Below are 19,399 nucleotides of genomic sequence, written 5' to 3' on the forward strand. Positions count from 1 at the left end.
CCCTGTCAGCGGTGTTTGGGGCGGGGATATTGTTGGGCACCAGCAGGCACAGGGCTTCCAGGTCCCTCCACACCGGGAAGCCCATGGCTCCAGCTCTGACCTGCACTCAGATGGGGATGGACGCCTCCCTGGACCCCTGTCATCTTCCCTTTGTGTCCATCACCACCTTGTTGGGCTGCATGCTCTTTCCGGAAGCATGGGTTCACCACTACTGCCACCACCCACGCCTCCAACAGGACAGACAGCTGGATGCCAAGCTGGTCAGCTAGGAAGGGCCCAGCAGTAGGACGGCTCAGGTCAGCCCATGGATCAACAGGACACTCCTAATAGGTCTCTTTGTGGCCGCCTCTGCGTGTGCTGGCAGCCATCCTGGAGACTTTACTAGGGGCCGGGTATCAGAAGCAGGCCCCAGGCAGGCTTTGCACCAGAGGAGGTCATCTTGAGATGGACTTGTTCAAGGAAAACTGAAGCTGAATCTACTCACCATGAAGTGCTTGCCCTGACCCTGCCCTGTTCTTGTCACTAATGGGGTCACAGCTGAGCTCTATCACCAGTGGGACTATGGTTCCTGTGGCTTGCTGGGTATGCAGATCCAGGTGACCTAAGGGTGGTGCCTCACCCTCTCCAGCTTCATCCCCATTAGGCTGTGCCATTGTGTCCTGTCCATCTGTGCCCGTGGCCCTGTGGAAGCCAGGGAGAGGGCGGGTACCCACTGGTCCTCCCAGAAGCTTCCCAGGTTAACCCTACCCCCACCTTGTCATCCTCTGCCCAGTACCTGTGCACCATCTCATTTCCAGATCTGGAGAAATCAGGGAGAGAGGAGGATCCAGGTGTGGCCAGGGTCCTGAGCAGCCCCATCCATCCTCAGAATGGGAGGCAGTCCTGGGGCAGAGTGGGGATCGCTCTGGCTCTGCTTCGAGGCCCCACTCTAGTTCCCCTTGCAGTTGGCCACGTGTGTGCATGTGTATATATGTATTTGCAATTTTCTCTGTGTTTTGTAGATGGGTCCCAGAAATGTTTAAAGCTAGTTGTGGAGGGGCACAGCCCACCCATTATGCCTGGGGGTGATACAGGGTCACAGCTTTTAAAGCCTTCATTTAGGAGGAGCGATTAGTTAAATCTCTGTGGACTTGGGGAAGGGTGGAACCCTGCCTCCCCTGCCCCGTCTGAGCATCTGCATGCTGCAGCCTCAAGCCAGGACACTGTATATAGATGTATTTTGGTTGATCAGCATCTTATTTTTGTTTACTTTTTTTTTTTAATAAGAAAATGATCTTTCTCTGTCACACCATCACCATGTGAAGCTGCCCAGGAGCTGGCTCTATGAGTAGGACTTGTACCTGGGAGTTGAGACGAACAGTGTGAAATGTATGTCCTCTGCCTGCGAGACTGGTGGGCTGCCCAGCAAGCCTTGTTTTTCATCTGATGCAGAGATGCAGTATCATTGTCATTAAACCAGGCATGGGCTTGTGCATGGCTAGGGCTGGCTGTTCATCTTTCTGGTCCCTAGCTGAGGTGGCTGACAGCTCCAGTCTGCACACACTGGGGGGCCCAGACCAGGTGGTGAGCAGCCTACCCTGTGAGCTGTCTTTGAGGGATGCCAGTGTCCCTGACCTTGTGGTCTAGTGGAGGTGAGGATGATGTCCTTTCATGCTGGTCCTTGCAGTCCAGCTGGGGAAGAGGTGCCCACAGGGCTGGGGGAGAGGGTAGTTTCCACAGGCAGTGAGGTGGGGGCAGAGCAGGCACTGCTGCCACCTCCACCTGACATGACCAAAGCATCTCCTACCCAGTGTCTGTATTTGAGCAAGGTTGAAGGGTTGGGTGGTATAAGCAAGGTATGTCAGGTGTCCTTTGATCCTTAAATGTAGCCTTTTTTGATATAGGAGTAAGAGTTAAGAGTGAGGCCCTGAGAGCCCAAGGCAGAGGTGAGCAGACCTTGCACCTGCCCATGACTGGTGGAGCATTCCAGGCCCTTCCCTGCAGGTGAAGATCCCCGTGCTAGGTGCTGGGAACAACAAAACAGACCAGATCCCAAGATCTGTTCTTGGGTGAGAGAGGGGTGTGTGTGCTATGTGACAGAGGTAGGAGGTTTTGAGAAAGGACAGCTTTGAATCCAGGGCTTGCTACAAACCTAATATTTGAGCAAGAATTTAAGGAGCAGGAGACACCTGGGCAGTCTTTCCTGGTAATGGGCACTGCCTGTGCAAATGTTCTGGGGAGGAGAGTTCCTGGTGTGTTAAGAACAGTGAGGAGGCCCGTGTGGCTGGTGCAGAATGAGCGAGGAGAGGGAGAGAGGAAGCGAGGGCAGAGAAAGGTCTGGGCGGGTCATCCTGGGTCTCTACCATGAGGGAGGGGGATGGTACTGAGTTGAGAAGATCACTGTGTGGAGGCCTAACCACTGGTGCAGTGACCCAGAGAGGCCACAGAGGAGGCTCTGCCAGGTCAGTGATATGATTGGCCAGGACCGAGTGGAGATGGTAATAGGAGGGCAGAAACTGGACTTCGTTTTGTTTCTTAATTGTGGTAAAGTATGCTTAATTTATAGTTTACCATCTTAAACTGAACAGTTTGGTGGCGTTTGGTGCATTCACAATGTGTAAACAGCACCTCTAATTCCAGAACATTTCCATCACTCCAAAAAGAAAACCCATGTCCATTAGCAGTCACCACCCAGCCCTTGGCAAACATAAACCCACTTTCTGTCTCTGGATGTGCCTGTTCCGGACATTTCACATAAATGTAATCATATACCGTGCGGCCTTTTTGTGTCTGGCTCTCTCACTGAGCATCATGTGTTCAAGGTTCATCTGCATTGTAGCAAGTGTCAGTGCTCCACCCCCTTTCATGGCTGATATCCAGTGTGTGGATAAACCACGTTATATTTATTTGGTCTGTGGGCATTTGGGTTGTTTCCACTTTCTGGTTATTGTGAATCATGCTGCTATGAACTTTGCAGGTTTTGGTTTTACTTTTTTTAAAAAAAAATTTTATTTATTCATTTTAGAGAGGAGAAAGAGGAAGAGAGAGAGAGAGGAGAGAGAGAGAGACAGGGAGGAGGAGCTGGAAGCATCAACTCCCATATGTGCCTTGACCAGGCAAGCCCAGGGTTTTGAACCGGTGACCTCAGCATTTCCAGGTTGGCGCTTTATCCACTGTGCCACCACAGGTCGAACTTTGCAGGTTTTGTTCTGATGTATTTTAGAACAGATCAAGGACTGGATGGGGGTGGAGAATAAGGGAGGGGTTGGAGAGACAAGTCCTAACCCATGTCTGGAAAGGTGAAACTAAGGATGCAGGAGCAAAATTCAGAAGCTCCATTTGGCTTAGAGACCCCCATGTGGGGAGGGGGTCAGGGGAGCACTGAGCCCCAAGCCACCTAAGTAGCCCCATCTCCTTCAGCCCCTCAGCTGGGGTAGGAGGGAGGGAGGGTGCGGTCTACAGGGGTGCCAAGACCACCAGCAGCATTGCCAGGATACAGAGGATGGTCTTTGTTGCTGTCAACAATGACCTCACAGGCCTTCTAGGCAAGAGCACTCAGGAACCCAGAGGCAGACATGCAGACCCTGAAGCAGGAAGCTACCAAGCCCTGTGTCCCCCAGGGGACCCTTGAAATGGACTTCCCAGCACCTCTCTACAGGTGAGTACTTGCCCTGTCCCCAGACAAAGCCTCTTTGGGTCACATGATGGGATTTGGTGTGGCTTCTTCCATGTCTCACTAATTCTTCATAAAAGGTATGTTGGTGCTACATCCTCACTTGTCTGCTCCCTACATCTCCCACCCACCTGCAACTGGGTCCTCTCCTCCCTACAAGTGGTCAGAGCAAGGCAGGCTTGGAGATTGGCAGGGGTGTGCACAGGTCACACATGATCACTCACTGTAAACACAACTATGCGCACACACAACAAACTGAGAAACTAGGTATCTAGGAGTTTCCTGGGACTGCTATAACATAACACCACACACTGGGCAGCTTAAACACCAGAAATTCTCTCCCAGTTCTAGAAGCCGTAAGTCCCAAGATCAAGGGATCAGCAGGGCTAGTTCCCTTTGAGACTGAGGGAGAATCTGTTCCACGTTCTAGCTCCTGGTGATTTACTGGCAAGTCTTGGTGTTCTTTGGCTTGTAGACACAGCACTCCCATCTATCCCTCCGTCTATGTGTCTGTGTCCACAGAGTTCCCTCCTTACAAAGACATCAGGCCCTGGCCAGTTTGCTCAGTGGATAGAGCACTGGCCTGGCATGTGGACGTCCCAGGTTCAATCCCTAGTCAGGGGGCATCTATGAGAAGCAACCATCTGCATCTCTTCTCCTCTCCCCATTCTCTCACAGCCAGTGGCTCAACTGGTTCGAGCATCACCCCAGGCACTGAGGATAGCTCAGTTGATTTGAGCATCAGCCCCAGACGGGTGTTGCCAGATGGATCCCAGTGGGGGCGAAGGCAGAAGTCTGTCTCATCTTACCTCATTAAAAAAAAAAAAGGCCTGATCTGTGGTGGCACAGTGGATTAAACATCAATCTGGAATGCTGAGGTTGCTGGTTCAAAATCCTGGGCTTAGGAGGTGGAAGAATAAAAGAAAAAACAAAAAACGTTGGGCTTGCTTGGTCAAGGCATATATGGGAGTTGATGCTTCCTGCTCCTCCCCCCTCTTCTCTCTCTCTCCTCTAAAATGAATAAATAAAAATAATTTTTAAAAAAGCAGGGCCTACCCTACCCCCACTGTGACATCTTAATTTATCTGCTAAGACCCACTTTCCAAATAAGGTCACATTCTGAGGTTCCAGTTGGACGTGAATCCTGGAGGACACAACCTAGGTACAGTATCCATTAGTTAACTGTTTCAGTCAGGATATTCTGCAGCTATAAAAACAAAAATGAGTAAGTGCCCTTTGTGCTACTCCATTTCCAAGAATATTTATTTATTTTGTATTTTTCTGAAGCTGGAAACGGAAGCAGTCAGACAGACTCCAGCATGTGCCCGACCGGGATCCACCCGGCACGCCCACCAGGGGGCGTTGCTCTGTTGCGACCAGAGCCACTCTAGCGCCCAAGGCAGAGGCCATGGAGCCATCCCCAGCGCCTGGGCCATCTTTGCTCCAATGGAGCCTTGGCTGTGAGAGGAGAAAGAGACAGAGAGGAAGGAGAGAGGGAGGGGTGGAGAAGCAGATGGGCGCTTCTCCTGTGTGCCCTAGCCGGGAATCAAACCTGGGACTTCTGCACGCCAGGACGATGCTCTGCTACTGAGCCAACCGGCCAGGGCCCCATTTCCAAGAATACTTAAAAGATGTGAAACTGTAGCAAGTTCCCATATTTCTGTACTAGTAGGGACACATGCACGCACTGCCTACTTCTGAAAGGCAGAAATTAGAATGGCAGCCTAGGTCCAGGCTGGCAGCTGAGTAAGGGAGTACTTGTTCGTGGTGTATTACTTTAGAGCATTTTTAATTGCATTTTACAAACCATGTTCATTTTGTAGTTCAGAAAAATTTGTTTCAAAAGGGTGGGGCACCGCAAGTGATCTTAAAAATGTCCTTTTGGATGGCAAATCAGTCCGCGTCAGGTCCTGAGACTGATGTTCAGAACTGATCAGGCTCACCCCACCTTTTATGAAACGTGTTTCTAGTTTTGAGGCTACTGGAGTGAGAACTCTGCCAACTTGGAGATGGAGGAAGGTCCTTTGCCGTGTCGGCAGGTCTTTTTGCACCCTCCATGTCACAACGTGGCAATGAAGGTAAAAGGCCCATTCTAGAGATGAGCAAGCTGTGGCTCAGGAAGGGGCAGGGGATGGTCACAGGCTTAGCCTCTATCCCCTCTCCCAACCCTTAGTGATGACTACCTGTCCCTGGAGGGGCCCCGCTGGACACCAGCCATCAAGCAGGCAGTGCGCTGGGAATACACACCCATGGGGTGTGACTCAGCTGGCCAGCTGTGGTACACAGGCCTAACCAATTCGGACTCCCGCGAAGCCTGGTACACGTTCCCAAGGGCTCTGGACAGCCCCTACCGAGAGGCTTACACCCGCTGGCATGGATGCTACAGCCACCAGAAGCACAGCATGCCCTTGGGTGAGTGCCTGGCCACCTGCTTTGACCAAGACCAGCCCTGAGGGGAGGATAAGGGCCAGAGATGTCGATGACCTCCCTGACTCTACCTGCAGCCCACACCCAGCACCTCCAGGAGACTGCCTGGTACGACTCCATCGTGCCTTCCCAGTACAGGACCTCCAGCACGAGGTGGGGGACCATGTTGTGGCAAGACAGACCCATCTGGGGCAAGGAATATGGTGAGGCTGGCATCACAGGGGCCAAAGGGTGGAGTTGAAACTGCTTGGGTCCAGGAAGCTGGAGCCAGAAGTTGACCTGGGTCTTACTCCACAGTGGTCAACAGGCACCAATATGTGGTAGAGCCCCTGAGGTGTGTGTCAGACTACGTGCCCTACCTGTCGGCACTGCAGCGTCCACGCTATACAGCCCAGAACTACCGGCAGTGGGACCTGGAACCCTACTGCCCATCCACTGGCCGGCAGCCCCCACCCACTCTCTGATAAAGACCGTCTCTTTGTGGGGACACTGCACCTCTGCTCTGGTGTCTGTCCACATCTGGGGACCAGGGAACTGGTTGGTCAGGTAAAGGGAGTTAGTCAAGCCCCCAGCAACCAGAGGTCCAGGGCAAGAGCCCCGCTGCCCTTCCCATCCCAGGTTCAGGCAGACAGCTGAGGCCAGTCCTCACCGCGAGTGGTGCTTTAATCAGGCAGCAGTGCCATAGAGACCCCAGCTGGGCCAGGGGTGAGGTGGAGCTGAGGCTGAGCTCAGGGCAGCCTTGGGCCCCAGAACCATCACATCCTGACCCCATGCAACATAGAGGACACCCCAAGCCATCCGTTATAGTTAGGCTTGGACAACCCCACACCCATGGGCCCCTGGATACCAGAGGGCCTAGTGAAGTGTCTCGCCCCAGCAGAGATGAGCCACTGGTGTTCAACCCATCCTGTCCTCACCCACCATCCCTGCAGCCAGGCAAGGAAGGCAAGGGTTGGGGACCGAAGTTGCAGGGCATGGAATGTGCAGTTATGGCTCATTTGCATAGGAAGGGAGGCCATGGAGAATGTCAGGGTTGGGCTCCAGGAGCTCCTGCAAGAGAGGAATAGGGTAGGGTTAGTAAGCGTAGGGCCTGCCCCAGACCTCTCACCCATGGCCAGGTTGAGAATAGAGGGGGGTGTCTACGACTTACAGCTCCGCAGGCGGATGGGCCAGATAAGGAGACTGCACAGAGAAAGTGTGGCAGCCACGCCTACGCCACCTGTCACAGCCACCATCACCCAGTGGTAGAAGCCCACACAGGCCCTGCAGCAGAGCTCCGAGCTGGGGTAGGGGAGGACAAAGCAGGTGAGTGGACAGTTGTGGGGACCTTTCAGCCTCAGCCTGGACCTTGGCAGCCTCATCTTTCCAAGCACTCAGGCCAGAACCTGGGGTCACCCTTGACCCCCTTTTTTCCTCCCATATCTAGCACTTTAGCTAATACTGCCAGCTCTGCCTTCAAAGTCAGATGGGGCTCCTCAGGGAATCTGGCCACTGCTCCCTCCTCTACCTCCAATGGTCCAGCCCATCATTACCCACCTGGACCAGTGTAGATAGATGCTTTCACCCTGGTCCCAGGCTCCAGCCCTCACCTTCCACAGACTGTTCTCCTGAAGGCGGCCACAAGTGGGTGCCTATGAACACCTGTGACAGCCCCCCCCCCTCTGCCCAGAGCCCTCCACTGCTCCCAACTCCCTTGGGGTAGAAGCCCAAGTCCTCCACAAGGCCCTGCTTAACTTGCTCCCAACCTCTCCCCACCTTCACTCCTCTTCACTCACTCTGCTGCAGTCACATGGGCTTCCATCCTGCCTTCCAACACATCAAGCCTGATCCTACCCCAGGGCCTTTTCACTGGCTATTTCCATTTTCTAGTACTCCTTGATATCCACCAGATCTCAAGACTGATGTCACCTCCTCAAAGAAGTCCTCCCTGACCTCCTGTACTAGTCAGGCCTCCATATGTGGTGTCTCATACCTTTGGTCACTGGTCTGGATCACACATTTATTCCTATGATTAATGTGGCTGGTATTACCCCCAGCTCGTTGATGACAGAGGACCAGGCTGGTTCTAGTTCCCAGATAAAGCAAAAACTCAGTGATCCAAAATCACAGATCTGAAACCCCACGTTCTGAGTGACACAGATTCTAGCTACCCTGTAGCACTGTCCACTTACATTCCCCCAATACACCTATTTGATGTGTCCTCAGAATTGGCACACAATAGACTTGGGGTTTGTTAAATGAAAAAACGAAGTGCCTGAGGTCAGAAAGAACCAGGTGTCCCAGGCCTGTGAACTCCACCAGGGTGGGATCTCTTGTCCACACCAAATCCTTAGAGCTACAGCAGTGCCTAGCACACACTCAGGACACTTTTGTTAAATAAGTTAATAAATGAGTCACACTCACGAACAGGGGTGCAGGCTCTGGATGAACATGACTGCCAGCCCATTGGCCACCTTATCTGAAAAGCTCATGGCACCGTACACGAAGGCTCCGCTGTGCTGGGGGGGACACAGGCAGGAAGGTCAGCACCTATGGCCTGGGCCCTGGTCCCCAACCCCCACCCAGCCTTGCCCACCAGCCCTACCGTGTGGGGGCCAATGAGATCAGCTGTCATAGCCAGTGAGGTGACAAGGATGGTGGCACAGCCAATGCCCAGCATCACAGCTGCTGCATACACAGTCACACCCAACCCATCTGCCAGTGCCACCCAGGCCGCAAAGGCCAGGATCACCAGGAGACCCGCAAAGTAAGTCATCTGCAGAAGAGACCAGAAGCAGGCCCGTCTCACTGTGCAGCTCCTAGCCTGAAGACTTCTTTGGTCTTCAATCCACTGCCCCAAATCCCAGAGAGTAAGGGGTCAAGTTGGCCCATCCCTAAAGAGTCCCCCAGCTCTGATGTTACCAGAGAACTGACATTCTAGAGACAGATGGCTACTTACATCTTAAATGCAAACCAATTAAATAAAATGAAACATTCAGGTCTTCAGTCATGCCTGCCACATTCTAAGTACTCAAGAGCCACCCTGACTAGTAAACTGCTTATCACAGAAAATTATAGAGCTCTGCAGCCACAAGACCCTCAGAAGCCAGGATTCTAGAACATGGGTCCAAGACACAGGGCATCTACAAGGTGTAGAGGCCAAGATTTGGAATCACCTGGGTTCTGTGCATCTGAGTTCCAAGAATCCTTATCTGTGATATTCCCCCACTGTTCCTCACTGACCCACACACTCACATTCCTCCCGATCCATTTGTTGACTGGGTTCATGAGGAAGGAGGAGAAGAAACCGCTGAGATACATCACCAATGGGATGGTGGCGATGAACTTCTGTTGGGGCAGAGTGGGCAAAGGTGTGTCAGTCAGGTGGGGCTCCTTGGGCTCAGATCCCACCCCACATCCCTGGGCCACCCTACCCAGCTCACCTTAGGCAGGTTGAGGGAGTAGGTGAGGTACATGGCAATGTATGTCTGGGACAGGTTCACAATGAGCCTTGTGCTCATGTACAGCAAGCCCACCTATGGGCAGACAGAGGGACTGGTTCAGGGGTCAGACAGGGCCCGTCTCCACTCCCACCAGTAGCGGACACTAGGAGCCTAGTTGCAGCTGTCACCTGACCCACTATCAGTGACCATAGCTGGCCAGGTGGAAAAGAGAACAATAATTGAATAGCAATGTCTGCCCTGCCTGTGGAATAGAAAATCTGCAGTTTGCTTTATTGGCTATCCCTGCCTGTAATTCCACATAGTAAAGGCCAGGTGGGAGACATCAACTCCGGCCCTCTCTGCCCTCAAGACGTACCTGGTAAAAGGCTGGCTGCCAGAGCCAGTGTTTCCAGAGCAGCAAGGGGCGGGCTGTGGTGGGAGCCAACAAGGGGCTGTGTTCATCTGGCTCCTCCACTAGCTGTTGGCATTCCTCCTTGGTGCCCAGGTGGAACAGCAATGAGAAGACGGCTCCAATGCCCACCACCAACAGGGAGAGGTTCTGGCCAGCAGGAGAGGGGTCAGTAGTGGCTATCACAGCCCAAATTCCAAGTTCAGGGCCTGGGGCAATGTCCATTCTGCCAGCCGCATCCTTGTCCCCCACCCTCGCCCCAGCTCACCCGAAACACTGGCACATCTTGGACCCCCAGCTGGTCACTGACATCCTGGATGGACCCCATGTGTGGAGACGCCTGCAGGTGGAGCAGGAGCCAGGCAGCACCATAGACTGTGATGTTGGCCACCACGGTGAAGGCGTACCTGGTGTGGACAGGCAAGGGTTCAGCACAGCAACCCAGAAAACCACATGGCTACTTCCTTCCCAGGCAGCCATACAGTCAAAGCTGATGTGGCATCTGGTGAACCTCTGGCCTAAGGGAGATTTCAGCCACCGAACCTTGGGTGGCCCCAGGGTTCCCCTGCTGGCTCCAGCTCGCTAGCCTGCATGTTATCTGATGATTTACAATTCTGACCCTCAACCACCATGACCGAGGGCTGGGATACAGAGAATCAGCAAAGCAGGGCTCAGTCAGGACTACAACCCAAGTCTGAGAACTCAAGATGCTCAATAGCGAAGACTGGAATTCCTGGTACCCAGATTCTGGGCTTCAGCAAGGCAAGGTCTAGAATCATCCAAGGCTCCTGCCTGCAGCCCTAGAGCAAAGTCCCTCCAGGGACTGGCAAGGGCAGGGGAGGGGCAGCCTCTGGACCTCACCAGGACTCAGTTTCCCTTTCTAAAAGTACAATACTATCCCCAGAGGTCACAGTGAAGATGACACAAGGTTGGCACTAAAGCACTTGCACGTAGAAAACACACCAGAACTTGGTTTGCCCTAGCCTGTCTCTTATCTTCTGGGGCCCTCAGGGGCCCGGGCATTGAGCAACCCCTGTCATTAGTGCTGCATTTCCTGGCTATAATGGGAACTCAAAGGCAGAGGAGGAGGCCAGACTGGAGCCAAAGAGGCTAAGTTGCAGACAGGCGGGACCCTCAACAAAGACACTACCCTAATAGCAAGAGTACGTGCACTTACCTGGTGCTAATTAAGCCAGGCTCTTTGAGGTCCGGCAACACTGGCCACACTCACATATGCTGTCCCTTATGGTTGGAACTGCCATCTCCTGTACCTTTTTCCTACTGCACACGTCCCATAGGCACTCTGGCCTTGGGCACATGACAACCTGGGTTTGTTGTGAGAATTAAAGGAGATAATTTATGTGAAGGGCCTAGAACTGTGCCTGGCTTATGGCAAGTGCTCCGTAAATGCTCTTGTGATCATCAAATCCAGAATAACCTTCCTTAACACCTCAAGCAAGCGTTGGATAAGCTGGGCACCAACTGTATGCATGTGTAGCATGTAAGATTCTCAGATGGCCCTGGAGACTTCCACATCCTGGCCCTGCCCTACCTAATCCCCTCCCCTTGGGGATGGGATCTGTGAATATGATGGGATGTCACTCCCATCTTTAGGCAACTTCTGTGACACAGGTGAAGGTATTTTGCAGATGTAATTAAAGATTATCCTGGGTAGGCCTGACCTATTTAGGTGCTTCTTAGAAAAAAGGGTTTAAGCTACTGATTTTCAACATTTTTACACTTGGGGACCAGTGAAAATAGAATTATTTTAGGAACCACTAAGGCAGAAATCACCCTGAGCATAAACAAATTTGACTAAGATCACTAGGTCTATAATCTTCATACACCCACCATCAGGGCGGTTAACTCTTGCCTGTATTGGCACAAAATTTCTGGCAGACTGGCACCAGTTTGCAAACAAGCAAATAAAGATCACTGGCCTGCCTGACCAGGTGGTGGCACAACAGAGAGAGCATTGACCTGGGACGCTGAGGACCCAGGTTCAAAACCTTAAGGTCCCTTGCTTGAGTATGGGCTCATCTGGTTTGAGCATGGGATCATAGATATGACCCCATGGTCACTGGTTTTAAGCCCAAGGTCGCTGGCTTGGCTGGAGCCCCCTAGTCAAGGTACATATGAGAAGCAATCAATGAATAACTAAGAGTGCCACAACTACAAGTTGATCCTGTGGTCTCTCTGTCTCGTAAAAAGAAAATAAATAAAAACACTGGTTTACGCCATCCCTGAGATCTGACTCTTCTGCTACTGTCAGAGAATCAGCAAGACACCTGGAGCTCTACATCTGTAAGAAAATGAATTCTGCCACCAACTACATGAGCAGGGTAAAGGGACCCCCAAGCCTCAGATGAGACCAGCTCTAGCCATCACCTTGACTGAAGCTTCGAGACACACTGAAACAGAAAACCTAGCTAAACCAAGACAGATTTCTAACCCATAGAATCCATAACATAAACACATGCTACTTGAAGCTGCTTTATGGTCATTTGTTACACAAACTAGCAGCAGATGACTGATATACTACGTTACAGATGTATAAGCTGGGACTGAGAGTCCCAGAGCCATACAGCCAAGCAGACACCTACACAGAGGTGGCCCTGGGTCCCCTGTCCTCGCCTGCTATGCGTGTGCCCTCCCCACTCTGCCCTGCCAACGTAGTACCTGAGAGCTGTGAGCTCCACCTTCTCATGGTCATTGGTGACGAGCTCGGGGATGAGGCTGAGATGGGCAATCTGCGTAGCGGCCCAACCAAACTGGAAGATGACAATGAAAGGCCCGTAGTAGAGGAGGGCGGCCCATTCAGGCGTGGTTGCCCCACAGCCCAGGCAGGGACTGAAGATGAAGGGGAAAGAAAGCAGGACGCAGATGGTGCCTGTGGATGGGCAGAGCAAGGGGAGATCACATCACCAGGCCTTCCCAAAGTGGCCCGGGTCGCCCTGGGGTATGACCAGATGGAAACAAAATAGAGACACAGAAAAGGCTAGCGACCCTCCCAAAGTCACAATAAGGTATGTGGGATGAGCAGCCCAGGGTGCCCCAGGCTTATGGCCCCTGTGACAAATAGAACTGAAGCATATCTGGGGCCCCCTAGAAGTCAAACAGCCGAACAGGACAGAGAGGCCAGGCCTCTACCCACCAGTCCAAGCTATATGCCCCTTTTGTCCAATGGAGCTCAGAACAGGCTGGAGTGGGCCTGAGGTCACACACTATATCAGGTGGAGGGGGCAGGACCAAGATGTATGGCCAGGTAATAACAGGGAGCACGAATGGGGCCTTCCATGGCCATGGCTGGGTAGTTCAGGTGATTGGAGTGTCATCCTGATACATCAAGTTTGCAGTTCTGGTCCCCAATCAGGGCACATAGAAGAATCAGCCAATGAATGCATAAATAAGTGGAACAACAAATAGATGTGTTTCTCTCTCTCTCTCTCTTTCAGTCCAGGGCTCCCCGGGGTTGCACCTAATGAGAGGTGAGGAAACTAAAGCACAGAGAATCTGAGGTCACACAACAGGTTGAAAGGGTACTGTGGGGTCCCCTGAAAAACTACCCACTACAGACACACTATTTACACCCACAACTTCCCCCTTCTGTCTTGCCCCAGGAGCAAGCCTTTTCCTAGTCCCTATCAAGGATCCTGTGGGGCCAACAGGAGTCAGGAGGCCGGGATATGCTGGACCATGACCTCCTTGAGTCCCCATCAGCTCATAAGGGAACCTCTCCTTGGCAAACACTCCAATATCTCAGAACAAGCCCAAGTCCTCCCTGAGGCCCACAAGGTCCTGCACAACCTGCCCCATCCCTTTCCTATCCTACCCTCCTCCCTCTCTCCCCCTTGCTCTTTCTGATCCAACCACACAGAGCTCCTGGCTGTTCCTCCAACACACTAGGCACAGTCCTGCCTCAGGACCTTGCACATGCTGTGCCCTCTGTCTGGATTGCTCCTTTCCTTTTCATCCCTCAGGGCTCAACTCAAATGCCACTTCCTCAAAGAAGCCCTCCCTGACCAGCTGTTACCAACAGTCCCCTCATCGCTCAACACACTCTATTCTGGACCCTGCTTGCTTTTCTTCTCACCCCTTAGCACACATGAGAATTCTTTTGTTTACCTGCTTGTTTCCTGCCTACCTATACCACCACTTGTTGGGGTAGGGACCAGGTCTATTTAAGTCACTTTTCCTCCTATCCCTACGCCCAGGAGTCTGGCAGTTGGACTTCCCTCCTCCCCCAGGCTTTGGAGGTGACCTCATCCCCAGACCCTGGGCTCACCCAGAGCCCTAAGATGAGGAAATGAAACCAAAACTAGCCTGGCTCTTTCTCTGGAACTGGGAGGGGACATCCTGAGCAGGGTCAGGCACCAACTGCAGGCTCTGGTCAGAAGAATGTGCTGCCCTGGCTGGATTCCACCCTGTTGCTGTTCAGACCGGTTAACCATTGTTGGAGCTAGGTTGCCTGGCTGGGAGGCTTTGGGCATGTGATTTTTGCCTCTTGGGGTCTCTTGCAGAAAATGGAAATATCTGCTTCCTGAGATAGATCTGAGAATTGAGAGTTAATGTATGAAAGTGGGAGCTCCTACTACTCTGAGCTACTTCCTACCTCAGCAGCTTCAAAGACAAAGTATTCCACACCTTTGCATAAGCCCTTTTAACACACACACACACACACACACACACACACACACACACACACACACACACACTTCTATTCATACTTCAAAACCCCAGAGGCGCCTGACCTGTGGTGGCGCAGTGGATACAGCGTCAACCCAGAATGCTGAGATCACTAGTCCTCCTTCTCCCTCTCTCTCTCCCCCCCCTAAAATGAATAAATAAAAATTAAAAAACAAACAAACACCCAAAGGCATCTGCTCTCCAGAACTCTGCTTCTTTCTTATGAAACCCAGTCCATGCACCTATCCCAGTCTGGACCCCACAAGAATGTCGTCTCGCTCTGATGGTCCTTTCTAAGCTAGAGGGGGGGAACTGAGGGCTTGTTAAGGGAAAGAGTGAGTTCATCACTACCACCCACAGACTCAGGGGCAAATAGAGAAGTGGGCATTGTTGCCAGAATGACTTTTGCTCAAGCCACCTTATCAGCTATCACGAGGGGCCACCTCCACTTTCTCTCCCCACAGGTCCTCCACCTCAAGACGGGAAAGGGGTACAGGTAGAGTAGACCCTGTTGTCTGGTCAGAGCACTCAGCCCCCAAGTCTGTTTTGCATAAACACAAATCCTTCAGTTTTTTTATTTACAAAAATGCCTCCATCCTGACCAGGCGGTGGCGCAGTGGATAGAGTGTCGGACTGGGACGCAGAGAACCCAGGTTTGAGACCCCGAGGTCTCCGCCTTGAGCTCAGGCTCATCTGCTTTGAGCAAGGCTCACCAGCTTGGACCCAAGGTCGTTGGCTTGAGCAAGGGATCACTGGCTCTGCTATAGCTCCCCGGTCAAGGCACATATGAGAAAGCAATCAATGAACAACTAAGGTGTTGCAATGAAGAACTGATGCTTCTCATCTCTCTGTCTTCCTGTCTGTCTGTCCCTCTCTCTGTCTCTTTCTGTCCCTGTCACAATAATTAACTAACTAACTAAGTAAGTAAATAAATAAATGGAAGCATCTGTCTTTAAAAAAAAAAAAATGCCTCCAGTCCACTTAACCCCTGCCTCTGTAGGGGGAATCAAGTTCTTTGTAAGGACCCTCACCGAATCCCAGGCCTCTGACTACAAAAGGCCCTGGAGGCTCTGAGCTGGTAACAGGTCTCACCTCAGGGATTTTGCACATGCAGTGCCCTCTGCCAGGGCTACCTTCCCAACACTGGCTCCATCTCCTTGGAAAGGTTTCCCCTGACAACCCCCCACGCCATCCAAAACAGCCCTTCTCCCCCACACTACTCCACACATCTCTCTGGCCCAGGAAATACCTGTATACCTGTCAACATGAGTTGATCCTACTATTATTAAAAAAAACTGCCTTTGAGCCTGACCAGCGATGGCGCAGTGGATAGAGCGTTGGACTGGGATGCCGAGGACCAAGGTTCAAGACCCCGAGGTTGCCAGCTTGAGCACAGGCTCATCTGGTTTGAGCAAAAGCTCACCAGCTTGGACCCAAGGTCACTGGCTCCAGTAAGGAGTTACTCGGTCTGCTGAAGGCTCGCGGTCAAGGCACATATGAGAGAGCAATCAATGAACAACTAAGGTGTTGCAATGCGCAACGAAAACCTAATGATTGATGCTTCTCATCTCTCCGTTCCTGTCTGTCCCTGTCTATCCCTCTCTCTGATTCTCTCTCTGTCTCTGTAAAAATAAATAAGTAAATAAACAAATAACTTAAAAAAAAAAAAAACTGCCTTTGAGACTCTGGGATCAGTTCTGCAAGCAAAACCCAACACCAGCTGAAGGTGGAACACCTCAAATGTCTATTTTCAGATGATGCTGTCACTGGTCTGAGTGTCCTGCAGTCCAAAGTGGCCCAAGAACAATCTCAGCATACTAAGCACCTGACAAACCTGAAATCCAGCCTTGGATGTGGCCATATTGATACCAGTCATCCTAGGGCCACTGGGAAATCGGAGATCTGCTGCACCTTGCAAAAATGTCATCTATGAGGGCCTGGGGCAAAACACTGTCTTCCTAGTCATTGTGCCCAAAGGCAAGAAGATACCAGCCACCCCCTCCTCCTTCTAGAAAGCTGCTGCCCAGAATTCTCTAAATGGCAGGATTCCTGGCCCTGCCTCCTGAAATGCCCAGCAGGCCCCCCAATGCCAGGATGTGGTGGGCACTCCTGCCAGGGGAGGAACAGCAGAAAAAGTGTCCAGAGCTAATCTCAAAGCCCAGGGCCAGAGTGGGCAGAGAAGGGACGCATGGATGCAGGCCTTATCACCAGTGCACACAAGGCAGGGTGCCCCAACCCCCCAGGACCTGTCTCCTAACCTCCCTGATAACCCTCTAGGTGGGCAAAGGCCCCAGGCCAGAGGACAACTGCATTACCTGCCCTGCAGACCCCATCCTCATTAGTCAGGCACAGACCTCAGACCTTTCTGTCTCACCTGCCCCATCTCTCAGCTGCCCTGGCTACCCCAAAATGCCCAAGGGCCAGGTTGCTTGAGATGGGGGAGGGGATGGATAGAGTACTGGGGGAATAAACACGACAGACAGAGGGGGCTCTAGACAGTCTGACCCTCTCTCAGACCAAGTTGTCCTGGTGGTCACCCTGAAAGAGAGATGGGAAGGTCAAGCCAGACCAGATAGATTGACAGAGGAGGCTCTGGGCAGTCAGACCCAACCTGAAGATGGTTCAAGGAGCCCAAAGGGGTCAAAGGGAAGCGACACTGGAGGATCACACCAAGTCAGATAGATGAAGAGGACTTGACAGGTCAGACAGCAGCAATGAGGCAGACGGAGGGGAGAGACTCAGGACAAGGGGAAGACAAACGGAGGAGACTCAGGCCATGTTACAGACAACAGGAGGGGGGGGGTTCAAACCATGGGACAGAGAGACAGAAGGGGGGCAGGGAGTTAAGCAGAGGGGGTAGGCTCAGGCTCTGGGGCAGACATAGAGGGGGAGGCTCAACACAACAGCGAGGCAGATGAATAGGGGCGGCTGGGCCGCTACTTACCAACTAGATGCCAGGTCTTGCGAGGCCCGCAGCGGGCGCAGCGGCCGGCGGCGCGGTCGGCCTCATAGCCCACGAGGGGCGTGCAGAGCCCGTCGGCCACCTGGCCAAGCAGCAGCAGCACCCCGGCGCCGCGCGAGCTGTAGGCGCGCACCGAGTGCAGGTAGAGCAGCAGGTAAGTGAACCACATGGACGCGCACAGGTCGTTGAGGAAGTGGCCCACGGCGTAGCTCAGCCGCGCCGCCAGCGACAGCGGCCGCGGGGGTGCCCCAGCTCCGGCCGCCGGGGGTCCCGGGCCCATGGTGGCACTCCGGACTTGGGCCGGGACGTCGAACGCACCACAAACGGGACCGTGAACCCGGCCGTGGACACCACTCTCTCTCAGCCACAGACCGCACCGGCCTCGTCCGCCCCGCCGAAAGCGCCTGCGGCAGCCGAGCCGGTGGACCCGAGACTAAGGCGTGGGGGGCGGGGCATCTCAGGAGCAGCGGCTTTCTCCACCAATCGAGATCGTGTGCCGGGGCCGGAAAGCCAATCACCGGGGACATGAGCGTGGTCTCTTGGTTAGCCCGACCTCCACACCAGGAGCAAACTGAACTGCATGGTCCTAGCGCTCTACGGTCTTGAGATTGTGGGACCCCCCCCCTCACCACCGAAGCTGGGGGTAAGGCAAGGGTCGCCACCACCCAGACTTCGGCTGCCAGGCCCGCACCACCCCAGCTAGTCCACAGCTTTATGAGGCCTAATGTGGGCTGGAGAGAACGGGGTGGGTTGGGGAGAACGGGGTAAGTTGGGGCGTGGGTTAGGGCGAGGTCTGAACCCCAGCTCGGCTCTCCACGAGGTCTGGTGGAGTCCCAGACGGAAGAGACCCAATTGGACAAGGAGAAGAAGTATTAGTTCTAATTAATTAGTTTTTAAGGATAATAATGGGATAATCATCATAATAACACCAGCTGGCATTTAATGAACGCAGACTGTGCCAAGCGCCCCAGGTGGATTTTCTCATCCCAGCTGGGCAGGAGGCGGAGCAAGTCTCTCCTATTTCACAGGCCAGAAATACGCCTAGAGCAGAGAGGGTGCCAGCGCTCAGGAATCCAGTGGTCCAGACTCTCCCTGCCCTCCTTCAACTGTCCTCCTAGACTAGGTCACCGCACAAGCGGTTTCAAGTTCTAACAAACGTTTCCTCGCCCCCGGCCTGAGCCTCCAGACCTCCTCCAGCGGTGGTTTTAAAACTGCATGGCCAGAATCATGGAGTCCAGACCAGCCCTCCTCCTAGCTAGGACAAGCCCCTTAACTTCCCAGGCCTCAGTCTCCTCAGCTCTAGACTGGGTGTAATATATGTTAAAAGTGTTAGCTCTTGTCTGACCGGGCGGTGGCGCAGGGGATAGAGCATCAGACTGGGATGCGGAAAACCCAGGTTCGAGACCCCAAACTCGCCAGCTTGAGCGAGGGCTCATCTGGTTTGAGCAAAAAGCTCACCAGCCTGACCTGTGGTGGCGGAGTGGATAAATCTTGGGCCTGGAATGCCAAGTTTGCAGGCCCAGGAACCCTGGGCTTCCCTGGTCAAGGCATATACAACAAGCAAGCAATGAACGGCTGACGTGAAGCAACTATGAGTTGATACTTCCCATTCCATGCTCCCCTTTCTCTGCAAAACCAATAAATAAAGTGTAAAAAAAAAAAAAAAAAAAAAGCTCACCAGCTTGAGCCAGTCTGCTGAAGGCCCGCGGTCAAGGCACGTATGAGAAAGCAATCAATGAAAACTAAGGTGTTGCAATGTGCAACGAAAAACTGATTGATGCTTCTCATCTCTCTATCCCTCTCTCTGACTCTCTCTCTGTAAAAAAAAAAAAAAAAAAAAA

General features: G+C 52.8%; 2 protein-coding genes across 2 annotated transcripts; one reads left to right on the top strand and one right to left on the bottom strand.

The window, feature by feature from the left end:
- Positions 1-3,021: 3,021 nt before the first annotated feature.
- On the top strand, positions 3,022-6,579 carry TEKTIP1 (tektin bundle interacting protein 1). Its single transcript, XM_066343612.1, has 4 exons — positions 3,022-3,637; positions 5,826-6,064; positions 6,157-6,282; positions 6,377-6,579. Exons 1-4 carry the CDS (start codon positions 3,555-3,557, stop codon positions 6,541-6,543), a joined length of 615 nt encoding a protein of 204 aa, XP_066199709.1. The 5' UTR covers positions 3,022-3,554; the 3' UTR covers positions 6,544-6,579.
- Positions 6,580-6,724: 145 nt separating this feature from the next.
- MFSD12 (major facilitator superfamily domain containing 12) lies at positions 6,725-17,991 on the bottom strand. The gene is made up of 10 exons (XM_066343607.1): positions 17,541-17,991; positions 12,590-12,800; positions 10,179-10,317; positions 9,878-10,060; positions 9,502-9,594; positions 9,314-9,406; positions 8,664-8,834; positions 8,483-8,577; positions 7,230-7,360; positions 6,725-7,129 (listed from the first exon to the last, which is right to left on the bottom strand). Coding segments are annotated over exons 1-10 (1,416 nt in total). The 5' UTR covers positions 17,839-17,991; the 3' UTR covers positions 6,725-7,127.
- Between the last annotated feature and the right edge of the window lie 1,408 nt (positions 17,992-19,399).

The sequence above is a fragment of the Saccopteryx leptura genome, chromosome 1, assembly GCF_036850995.1.
Source record: "Saccopteryx leptura isolate mSacLep1 chromosome 1, mSacLep1_pri_phased_curated, whole genome shotgun sequence".
In the NCBI taxonomy this organism is placed as follows: Eukaryota; Metazoa; Chordata; class Mammalia; order Chiroptera; family Emballonuridae; genus Saccopteryx; species Saccopteryx leptura.